The sequence below is a fragment of the Brachyhypopomus gauderio genome, chromosome 2 (genome assembly GCF_052324685.1).
Source record: "Brachyhypopomus gauderio isolate BG-103 chromosome 2, BGAUD_0.2, whole genome shotgun sequence".
NCBI classification, from domain to species: Eukaryota; Metazoa; Chordata; class Actinopteri; order Gymnotiformes; family Hypopomidae; genus Brachyhypopomus; species Brachyhypopomus gauderio.
The window spans coordinates 36,251,637-36,264,184 of record NC_135212.1 but is presented as its reverse complement, the minus strand read 5'-3'; the positions used below and the strand labels follow the sequence as shown (position 1 = coordinate 36,264,184).

Here is a 12,548-nt window from a genome sequence, read left to right as displayed (position 1 = left end):
GAGAGAGAGAGAGAGAGAGAGAGAGAGGGGATCAGCAGACGACAGACTGAAGACCAAACACAGCCAGAGCTGTCCTTTAGGCTGGTGTGATCGGTCATCGTGAGAGGTTCTGTCACTCTTCCCCTCTCCTTGTGAAGGGCCAAACCCAGTATGAATCAATCACAGACCCAGTCCTTCTAGTGGTCACAGTTCCTCTCTGGGGTGAACACCTCACCCCAACCCCACACACGAACCCTTACCCCAAACCCCACACCCCAACCCACACACTCCTCACCCCAAACCCACAAACAAACCCTTAAAACCCCCCACATACCCCATACATATCCAGATCTTTGAGCCTTTAGTACCAAACTCCCCAGTCAATATTCTCTCTCTGTCTCAGCATTACATGTGCTGTAAATCCACAGCTATGGTGGTGTAGGCATGACATGGCAAAATTTAGGACAAAGAGTTTCACCGGTGCTGGTAGACTGAGAAGAGGACAACTTTCTAAATGTTTACATTCTAAATATGAACACAGTGGTCCCATCACTACATACACATACCTAACATAGGGAGAAATACCCCCACACACACCCACCCACCCACACACACACACAGGCTAACTTCCTTAGCAACCCAACTATCACACTGATGCCACAGAGAAAAGCTCTCATTCACTCTTACACTCTTGGTTGCTAAACCAGCTCACAACGTAGCGAGTATCCCCATGCGTGGGCAGGGCGGGGGATATCTAGCTCAGCGCTGTGTCTGTGGATGTGCTGTAGCAGCCAGAGCCAGGCCTGGCACAGCGCAGGAACACGGCCCAGCCAGGGAGTGCCGGCACTGGCCCGAGTCCCAGGGAGGAAGGGGTTAAAATAGCAGCACGTTCTCTTACCTGCAGATGCTGTTGGTGCTGAGGAAGAGGCGCTGGAGGCACGGCAGACGGTCTACCTCGGTCTAGGGAGGGAGAGAGAGAGAGAGGGATGAGGAGGAGTGAAAGAGAGCAGGAGAGAGATGGTGCAGAGTCCCTGGTTGCAGCTCAACGCTTCTGCCATTCGCCCAGTCACCTTGCAGTGCCGGCACACTGCTCTGTCTGGTCAGCGCAGGCGCGCTGTGTAGAGATACACACACACACACACACACACACACACACACACACACACACACACACACACACACACACACACACACACACACACACAGGCTGACTGCTGCGGCTGCTTGGGGAGGGGCAATGATGGAGTGCAGGGTGAGGAGGAGGAGAGAGAGGGAGAGAGAGGAAGGGAGAGACTTAGAGGGAGAGAGAGAGAGAAGGGGAGAGGGAGAGAGATGGAGAGACGGGGAGGGAGAAATGGAGAGTGGGAGAGGGAGAGAAAGAGGGAGGGAGGTAGGGAGCAAAGAAGAGAAGGGGGGGAGGGAGGGAGGAGACTGAGACAGCCACTGCAGGGAGATGCTCATTTCACACACACACACACACACACACACACATAAAAGGTGGTAAAATAGAAACGATGTTCCGGCAGATGATGCTTTCAGTGGAAGAGGCTGTAGCTGCTAATGAAGTGGAATCTGTTTATTCGGGTGGAGTCCGGGTGGGGGAGGGGCAATATCAGAGAATACAAAACTGGTGGAGGAAGGGCAGAGTAAGGAGGGAGAGAGGGAGGGAGAGAGAGAGGGAGGGAGAGAGAGACAAAGAGAGAGAGAGAGGATGAGGGGATAGAGCATTGTGTCTGGCGGATGAAATCATAGCCAGGCAAACTCATGAGGGACAGAAGCGCTCTGTAACATCTATGCCATTCAAGTGTGTGTGGGTGTGTGTGAGTGTGAGTGCATGTGTGTGTGTATGTACATATGGAGTGATACTGTGAAAGAGAAAGCCTACACCCTCCAGATCTCAATGGTAGATCAGAGTAGTCTTGAGTCAGCACTTACAGAGTATGGCTTACTGCCCTTAACACCTCTTATACTGCCAACATTCCTCCCTCACACACACACACACACACACACACACACACACACACACACACACACAGATAGACACACTGCAGTTTTTGTTGCTTAATGTGACCCATACCTGCCACAGGAACACATGAACAGAATCTCAGTTTTAAAGTCCACTGCTACTTAAAGCTCCTTACAATCACAATCCATGTGCCCACTCACACACCTGCTACAGCCAGTCACACCTGCTACAGCCACAGTCACACCTGCTACAGCCACAGTCACACCTGCTACAGCCAGTCACACCTGCTACAGCCAGTCACACCTGCTACAGCCACAGTCACACCTGCTACAGCCAGTCACACCTGCTACAGCCACAGTCACACCTGCTACAGCCACAGTCACACCTGCTACAGCCAGTCACACCTGCTACAGCCACAATCACACCTGCTACAGCCACAATCACACCTGCTACAGCCACAGTCACACCTGCTACAGCCAATCACACCTGCTACAGCCACAATCACACCTGCTACAGCCACAATCACACCTGCTACAGCCACAGTCACACATGCTACAGCCAGTCACACCTGCTACGGCCACAGTCACACCTGCTATAGCCACAGTCACACCTGCTACAGCCACAGTCACACCTGCTACAGCCACAGTCACACCTGCTACAGCCACAGAAACTCCCACAGCCACAGCACTGGTCTCTGTGGTGATCAACAGATGACATGTGGTGACTGTATGCATTCTATGCTTATGTTCCAGACACTCTCTCCCTGAGGTCCACAGAGGGTGCTGACCCAACAGAGGGTGCTGACCCAACGGCCTTGCATTCGGGCAAGGCTGGACCACAAGCCGGGCCACTGTTGTTGTGTAACAGGCTGCGTGACATCCACAGCTCTCCCTACACTGTTACATAAACCAGACCCATCAAACCAGCCAGGCACAAATGGGGCAGGAAATACACCAAATGAAACAACGACCTCAATAAAAGAAGAGCTGCATGCAAATCAACCACAAACCTGAATGTGCTGGAGAAAGTACACAGTTTAGCCCTCTGACATGCTCTAATTTACCCCTCTGACATGCGCTGATTTACCCCTCGACGTTTGTTTGGTATGTGTGACGGTATAAGAGGAGTGGGGTAAAGATAGCAGTATATCCTGAAGATTTCTACATATTGAGTGCCTACATATAATGTAGACATCAGTCTCTACACACGGCGATGACATTTACTTTCATGTGATGAAGGATTGGGGTGGAGAATCGAGACTCTTTGGTGGCCGCCTCTTTCATTCATTCAATGTGTCTATATTTAGCCACAGTGTCCCAGACAGAAGGTGACATCATCGTTCGGCTGATGTGGTGCTTGCCAACAGCCCACCAATCAGAGTCAGGCACACAGACAGGAAAGAGACGTGTCACATGTAAAATTCTCCTGACAGATATGCATTCAAATCAGCTGCAGATGGTTCGGTAGCTTTCTCTTACTTGTGACTGATTCGGTGTGTCTCAGGCACTACTCCCTGAGAGTCACATCTGCTCTGGATGGCTTTGATGCTAAACCAGGATTCTGGGACTCAGATCAGAGCACCTCTTGTGTACAGTGATACTTTACAACTGACTGGAGAGCAAACTACATATGAGACAGAGAACTTTCCTCACTAGTCTGGCCCTCTGTGTGGACGGGACTTGTTGGAACAGGTAGGAAACCACCCACCTGTAGTACTTCTTCCTCTATCCATCTCTATCGCTCTCTATATCCATCTCTCTCAACTCTCAACTTCATCACACCACTCAGTGCTGTTCAAAGTCCATCTATGACACTGGGGATCACACCCCTGCTCCTCATACACCCTTCATTCAGAGTCACAGACTTGGCCCTCACCAGGGGTTCACACAGGAAACTACACCCTGCCCTAACCACGGGTACAGTCCCTTAACCACGGGTACACTCCCTTAACCACGGGTACAGTCCCCTAACCACGGGTACAGTCCCCTAACCACGGGTACACTTCCTTAACCACGGGTACACTCCCTTAACCACGGGTACACTCCCTTAACCACGGGTACAGTCCCCTAACCACGGGTACACTCCCTTAACCACGGGTACACTCCCTTAACCACGGGTACAGTCCCCTAACCACGGGTACACTCCCTTAACCACGGGTACACTCCCTTAACCACGGGTACAGTCCCCTAACCACGGGTACACTCCCTTAACCACGGGTACACTTCCTTAACCACGGGTACACTCCCTTAACCACGGGTACAGTCCCCTAACCACGGGTACAGTCCCCTAACCACGGGTACACTTCCTTAACCATGGGTACACTTCCTTAACCACGGGTACACTTCCTTAACCACGGGTACACTCCCTTAACCACGGGTACACTCCCTTAACCACGGGTACACTCCCTTAACCACGGGTACAGTCCCCTAACCACGGGTACAGTCCCTTAACCACGGGTACACTTCCTTAACCACGGGTACACTCCCTTAACCACGGGTACACTCCCTTAACCACGGGTACAGTCCCCTAACCACGGGTACACTCCCTTAACCACGGGTACACTCCCTTAACCACGGGTACAGTCCCCTAACCACGGGTACACTCCCTTAACCACGGGTACACTCCCTTAACCACGGGTACACTCCCTTAACACCTACTGTCTGTATAAAGTGGCCATTGTCATGCAAGTCAAAGCATGTAAAGACCCAGCATGCAGATATATTAGGCCTGCACTTTGTAGCCGTTTGACGTCTGGATTTTGCCTCGTTTCTCCCCTGCACTGCTGGCAAATCGGTGCATTGTGACCAGATGCCGTGGCTCTCACCACTGCAGCAACCTCATTGGACGAACCAATAAATCAATGAGACATCAGGAAGGCAACATACGCAAAAGTGGAGCCACAAGCACAGACTACACCTGGCAGTTTCTCCCAAGACCCAGATGAAGTCTGCCACAGCACTGTGAGCATGGCTGGCCAAGTGTGAGTATGCTGTTTACTGTCTATAATAAAACACCATCCTCTGATAACACTGAAAGTTCCTTTCTGTTCCAAAACAGGAAACTCAAGGGAAAACACAACTGAGATACAGCTGGGGTTTAAATGTTTAAATCTGTGTTTGCTCATACACTCTAAGTGACTACAGGTGTCTTTAAAATAACTTCACAATACCAAAGAAAGACTTTTTTTCCCAAAGGAAGAGTTTTCCCTTTTTTTCCATTTCTCTCTCCCTCATCATACATATTTTAGCAAGAGCAAATTCCCTCAACTAATCCTCCAGCCCTGAGACACCGTGAGGTGTTCTGCAGAAGTGCTCACACCTAATAACGCTCACAGTGGGCAGAAGAGGAGATGACAGTCGGACGACGGAAGAGGCAGCAGCAACAACAACAACCCCCCCCCCCCCCCCCCCTTTGTTACGATGGCAAGGGGTGAAAGAGAAGAAACATTCCATTGGAAAGGCTCGGAGAAAGAGTGACGGGGAGAGACCGGCTCAGCCCGTTTGGATGAGAGCGGCACAAACTCCTGGCCCAGCACACGCAGCAGGACTGCAAGGCTTAAGGCTGAATAGCTGGGAGATTGCTGAGAAACTCCATACTGCCAGGTGTACATCTCCCCCATGTGTTTGGGAGGAGGAACTACACGGGTTATGATTCCAGCGAACTGACACAAGCTGCATTGATGGTACTACTGGTTACCAGCAGTTATACTCTTATGGCTAAAGGAACAGAAACATGGAAGCGAGGCGAACCTGTGCTCTGTATTTAGACTGTTGTACCGGCTCCGGTTCTTACCACGGTGGAGATGCAGTTGCAGCGGAGGTTGAGTTCGGTCAGTGAGTCCAGGCCCTGCAGATTCTCCACCCTGGAGACGTGGTTCCCTGCCAGGTTCAGCACACGTAGCTCCGATAGGTGCGACACGTTCTCAATCACGCTGATCTACGAGTAGTCAGAAAACAGCAGACTAGTCATACAGATCTGGCTTCAACAGACCACATAACACAGTCAAAGGGCTCTAACTGAGAAAGGGCTCTAACCTTAATTTCTAACCTTAACCTAAGTCTGCAGTACAAACAGATGTTAAACTAGATCATTTCAATTAGCATCCAGTTGGGTGTGTGCTGGGGGTTGGGGCTTGTAGGGCAGAGCCAAGAAATCACAAATTTAAAAGGTGATCTAATAATCAAGGAGTGATCTGTAATCGGGGAGTGATCTATAATCAGATTGAGTGATCTGTTATCAGTGAGTGACCTATAATCGATGTGAGTGACCTATGTCTGCCTCTATATTTGTTGTGGTTGGTTGCGATATGGCTTTCCTTGTCCATTTATTTTACCATATGCTACAAATGACATATTAATATTCAATCACACAGTGATATTAATACCCACAATCACATAGTGATATTAATACCCACAATTACAGTGACTTTAATGACCACAGTCACGTAGTGACAATAACAACCACAGTCACATAGTGATTGTAACGACCACAGTCACATAGTGACTTTAATAACCAGTGAGAATGAGTTTGCTGTACCAGAGAGTCTGAGTGTCATACATTGACATGAGGTGTTCCACATTCCCATTATGACCTTTCAGGAAACTTTCCTCTCTCAATGTTCTCACATTGGGCCAAAACCAGCGAGGACAACCTACCCCCGTCCCAGTCGACAGACCAGCTGATATCCTCACAGGCTCAGAGGAGTCTCATCGCAATATCCATCATCTCCATTCTCACAAAGCACATCGAGTCATGACCATCGGGTGCGTCTGAATTACAGGTCAACTGGGAGGGTTTGCCACCAGTGCAGGAAACGATCCCGGAATGTGTGGCTGCAGTTGCCATGGTAAATCACGTAATGCTCCACTAGGCACGTTCATTATTTGTCCTTTCTGCTCACTAGTGTTTAATGTACGAGCGTGTGGTACAGTTTTCCTTGCCTGGGTGAGACAGGAGAAGCTGCTTCTGTGTGAGGATCTGCTGTATAAGCACCAAAGGACAGGAGGTGAAAAGAAAAGACCCCAGGCAGCACGCCTATCTGTGTGGGACACGCATGCACAGCTATGAGAGGTCTTTTACGGGGGGAAGAGAAAGAGTCAAGCAATATTTGAAAAGCAAAAATGAAAAAAGTAGCAGAAAAGCAGAATATCTGCTATTTAATCACCATCAGAGTGTTTAATTAGAGCGCACATGACCAGGTCTCAGTCAGCAAACACACCAGAGGAGGGGCCTCTGGACAGCCAATCAGTGAGGGACGAGGGGCAATAATCTGAGACAAAGAGAGAGTGGGTGGAAACAACATGGGGGGGGCTAGAGGACAGAGAGGCAGATGTGAGGTCGATTTAGCATCACACAGAGAAGACACAAGTGGCTCAGCCCGACTAGACGCCATTAGATCTCATGCACAGGACAGTCCTGTTCATCTGACGAACATGGTCGACTCGCTGCCGTTCACGTGGGACAATGCAGAGGGACCGAAAGACCAGTCCAAAGCAGCAGAGCACAGAGCATAATCAGCCAGTGATTGAGTAAGTGAAGTGAGTGAAGACAGGCAGACCTGAAGAAGCTGAGACACATCACCCACTCTCCCTCAGCACTTCTGTCTGAGTGCTTGTTCTCACAGCATCAGAGAAAACCCCAGGACAGTTCCGTGCAGTATGGACACTAGTGCTCTGATGTTTCCAGCCATAATCATAAGTTTCTGATAGACAGGCCCTTAGGCATTATTAACCTGCTGTGAAAAAGATTATGTAAAATATTATCTACAGGATTCTCCTACAGGACATTTCCTGAAAAATACCACAAAAAACAGCATTTGTCAAAAAAGTTATCATAATTACAGGAATTTCCTGGAACACCATCGGTAATTGAAGCTTAGCCACTTCCAGCTATTCTGATGAGCTAACTGGGATGGAGCCCATGCACTGAGAGAGTCAACACAGAGGCAGCTCCCCACTCATCACCCCCATTTTCAGCCCACTCACTCAGCCCACTCACTCAGCCCACTCACTCAGCCCCCCACTCATCACCCCCACTCAGCCCACTCACTCAGCCCACTCACTCAGCCCACCCACTCAGCCCACTCACTCAGCCCCCCACTCATCACCCCCACTCAGCCCACTCACTCAGCCCACTCACTCATCACCCCACTCAGCCCACCCACTCAGCCCACCCACTCATCACCCCCACTCACTCAGCCCCCCACTCAGCCCACTCACTCAGCCCACTCACTCAGCCCACTCACTCAGCCCCCCACTCAGCCCCCCACTCAGCCCACTCACTCAGCCCCCCACTCAGCCCACTCACTCAGCCCCCCACTCACTCAGCCCCCCACTCACTCAGCCCACTCACTCAGCCCCCCACTCAGCCCACTCAGCCCACGCACTCAGCCCACTCACTCAGCCCACTCCAGGCCCGTTGACAGTCTTGCTGGGGCCCGGGACAAGAAAGATTCATGTGACCCCCCCCAGCGCCAGCGGCACGAGGGTTCGCGCGAAAATGACGTAATCGCAGTGGCTCCGCCCATGCGCGAGGGTCTATTTAATGGTTGTTTATTTTCAAAACGCCCAATCTTAACGTCTTCACGAGAACTGTTCAGTCAGACAGCTATTTGTTGTGAAACGAAGTAGTTACAATTTCAAGCATTTTCAAGTACTTTACCCTAAATTCCAGCACTTTTCAAACCTGGAACACAATGCAACTTTAAAATTCGTCAGGTAAATGTTTTTCCTTTCTTTTCTGCGCTCCAGATTTCTGTATTTACTTTAACTATCCACCACTGTATTTCCCGCTGTTGGGCTGATACCGGCCGGCTACAGTCGGTGCTGGATCAAACCATTTTCCAGTGGGAGGCGGGGGTGTATGCACTTAATGGAAAATATGCAGATAGGTAAAAAACATATATATTTGAGCCATTGAGCTTATTATGAGTACATAATTTTATATTAATGAAAGATTTCAAGATTATTTAAAAATTATAGACTTTAAATAAAAAATAAATTGCTGGGCTCTTTGATGGGCCCCCCTGGCCCTAGGGCCCGGGACAACAGACCCGGTTGTCCCCCCCTGTCGACGGGCCAGGCCCACTCACTCAGCCCACTCACTCAGCCCCCCACTCAGCCCACTCACTCAGCCCCCCACTCAGCCCACTCACTCAGCCCACTCACTCAGCCCCCCACTCAGCCCACTCACTCAGCCCACTCACTCAGCCCCCCACTAACGATGCATCTCAGGTCTACTGCTGCCCCAAGCATCAGTCCTGCCACGCAAAGTTCTAATCTGAGTCAAATAGGAAAGGTGTTCCGGGTTGAGCTAGGTGCTACTTCCTCGCTGCGCAACATCATCCCTCCATCAACCAATCGGCAGCAGCCTCCTTCTTTTGGGCGGAGCTGAAGGCTCTAAATGTCACACACTCAGTGTGGCAGCAGGCACAGGCAGGCTAGTGCACTCAACAGAGAGCAGGCCTTTAGCAGGAGGCCACAGCCACTAAAATACACAGGAGGCCAGTACACAAATCAATACCTGGTTGCTATGCAAGTCCAGCACGTCGAGCTTAGACAAGTTGTCCAGACCACATATTCTTTGTATTCTGAAAAACAAGCAAAATCAAACTCATGAGCAGTGACACGCTGGGTCTCATCTGTCTTACATGTTTATTCTCTCTGAACACAGTTAAACAGGGCAGCACGTACAAGATCTCAAACACCCACCGGCATCTGAAGCTGGCAGGTGGGTGTGTTTGTGTGTGTGTGTTTATATGTGTGTGTGTGTTATTTGTAGGCCAGTCTGTTTGGGGTAGAGAGCACTACTGTTACGATGGGGCTGAAATGCCAACGGTACAAGGCCTGTGCTTTCACAGGAGACGAGGCAGACTGGAGAGGAAGCAGAAAGGTCAGTGTTTGAGCAGGGGGCACAGAAGGTACACCTGCGCAATTAGATCCCAGTGGCATTTGATCACAATTAGGTAGAGGCTTCAGGGAGAGAGAGAGAGAGAAAGAGAGAGAGAGAGAGAGAGGAGAGAGCGAGAGAGAGAGAGAGAGAGAGAGCGAGAGAGAGAGAGAGAGAGAGAGAGAGGCAGTGTGGAGACCATGGGCTCCATTCACACCTAAAGGCTCCTGTAAGTGAAGGCTTCTCAAAGGTTAGTGTCTGCTTCACATTAATAAAACTAACTGAGAGCACTTCCTTTCTCTAAGCAAAAGCTCTCCCTTTTTCTAACCGTTTGCAGTTAATGTTAATATTTTAGATGAGCTATCATTTTAGACAGACATATTAAAAGATAAATATTTAAAGCTGTTTGTTTTGATGCAAATACAGAGAATATAACAGCAGTCACATAACATAAAGAAAAGCTACATGTAAACAGTGATTTTTTACGTTTTACATGTTATATACATTCTGATTACTGTGTGTGTGTGTGTGTGTGTGTGTGCGTGTGTGTGTGTGTGTGTGTCATGCCTGCCCACACACACCTGTTCATTCCGAGCATTAGCACATGAAGTGATGAGAGAGAGGAGATGGCAGACATGTCAGTCAGGCGGTTGTTGTAGAGGTCCAGGATGGCAAGGCACTGCAGGTGAGCCAGGTGTGGGAGCTGAGAGATGAGATTGTGCTGCAGGTTGAGAAGGCGGAGCTTATCCAATGAGTCCAGACTTGGGCATACAGTCAGTCTACGACTGGGAATCACACACACACACACACACACACACACACACACACACCATCAAAGCACCATCAAATCACTGCAAAACCGTTTTAGCCCTAAGCATACTGTATGAGCCCTCATAAGAGACATTTTTTGCAGTATTTTGACGTGTATTTCAGTGCAGAGCTTATGAAGGGGTATTTCTATGAAAAGAGAATTAGTATTAATCTAATAATTAGCAAATGTATACTGAAGGAATTAATTTCAATCCAACTTTTTTGGGGCTTACTGAACAATGGCAACTCCTGCTGAAGGAATGTAGTGTTTCTGTGAAAGGTCACTGCTCTTTCACAGGACTTTGCTGCCCCCTGATGGTTCATCATTGTGTGATTTCACCGCTCATTAACCAGCGAGTTTATTGAGCAATTGTCACCCGGCCAGTGCACCCGATTCAGCCTCCGACAGACGTGAACACTTAGAAGAAGGTTCACCACTGACTGAAGCCTGAGGACGCTGAGCTATGCCTGCCTCTGCATACAACACGGATCTGCATACAACAGAAGGAGCGTTCAAAGCTGGGTTACTGGACCGCATGACGTACTGGTCCAGATCCAGTCGCTCCAGGCCGGCAGAGCAGTCCTCCCTGGAGCGGAGAGCAACAGGAAGAGCCGGAGTGGACCGGACATTCATCGTTAGCGCGTCACCTAGAACAGCAACCATGCCACACACACACACACACACACACACACACCATGAACACCATTCCCAACCATACTAATCTGAACTCAGGCATGAGGAAGATGTGTGAGGAAGATGTAGCTAGCAGAACCAAGAACATCAAGAGCCAACACAAATCTGGTAAACATTTAATACTTGAACTATGCTTGTACTAATACTTGTACTATGCTTGTACTAATACTTGAACTATGCTTGTACTAATACTTGAACTATGCTTGTAATAAGACTTGTACTTTGCTTGTACTAATACTTGTAATACTAATGAGACTTGTATTGTAAACAATGTTACAGGACAATGACAAATGACCCGAATAAAGTTAAAATTTACTGAAATCACTAACCGCTGTCATTATACTTGTATGTATAAATGTTTGTTCTTATATAAATAAATGTATAATATATGTAGACTGTCATACAGAAAAGTTATACAGGGTGAATGTGCACCCTGTGGTGGTTGATTAGCTGTTCCTGGTCCCAGAGGTGGTTGTAGATGCCCACCTACAGTGTGCAGGAGGGGACGAGCCTTGCTGAGGGAGCATGTGAGTCCTGCACTGCTTAAGGCTCGCTGGGCTTTTGCCCTGTGTGCTGGGGCCCCTCCGTCCACTACCGTCCCAGCTGGTGGAGGGCGCAATAGAGTCTGCTCTGGCCCCACAAACTCATTCACAAAGGCATGCACTGGTGTGTGGAGGGATGTGCAGTACTCAGCCGGCCTGCCGTCTGCAGAACATGCATGAAACCCGGGATTAGGGAGTGTGAAATGGGAAGAAACTGGCAACCTTAAATTCATACGGCACCGGACACATTAAGATAGATCACTACTACTAGAGCAGCGCTTGAGTGTCTTTATCACACACATGAATCTCAGTGTGGCTTCAGTGTAACTCCACACTATAATACCTTGTCTTGTTGGAGCAGCTCGGAGGGGGTCCGTATTGGCCTTTATCGGATATCTTGATAACCGTAACTCAATCTGTGAAGCAAGGCTGTACTTTTAATATGGTATACATTTTGGCCAAATACACAGCTGATTCTCTACATACTCACAGGTCTCTGTGTGGCTCTGTCAGGCAGTAATGATTTCACTGCTGCCAAGTGGAATGTATAGCTGTTTACCTGTGGGGTTGATCAAAGATTGCACCAGTATACAATCAATAAACACCAGCAATCAGTAAACATCAGCTACATCAACACACCCAAGCGTGCCAATATTCCCTTAAACCTGCT

The 12,548-nt window shown here is 49.1% G+C and overlaps 1 protein-coding gene across 1 annotated transcript in view; it reads right to left on the bottom strand.

Moving 5' to 3' along the window:
- The window catches only part of lrrc49 (leucine rich repeat containing 49), a 32,773-nt gene that overhangs the window by 19,624 nt on the left and 601 nt on the right, over window positions 1-12,548 (bottom strand). Inside the window, exons 2-9 of the mRNA XM_076995075.1 lie at window positions 12,369-12,437; window positions 12,222-12,294; window positions 11,823-12,041; window positions 11,188-11,290; window positions 10,414-10,617; window positions 9,467-9,533; window positions 5,738-5,881; window positions 878-939 (exon numbers count right to left, since the gene is read on the bottom strand). Of these exons, the coding sequence (XP_076851190.1) occupies window positions 878-939; window positions 5,738-5,881; window positions 9,467-9,533; window positions 10,414-10,617; window positions 11,188-11,290; window positions 11,823-12,041; window positions 12,222-12,294; window positions 12,369-12,437 (941 nt within the window). The remainder of the gene's footprint in view (window positions 1-877; window positions 940-5,737; window positions 5,882-9,466; window positions 9,534-10,413; window positions 10,618-11,187; window positions 11,291-11,822; window positions 12,042-12,221; window positions 12,295-12,368; window positions 12,438-12,548) is intronic.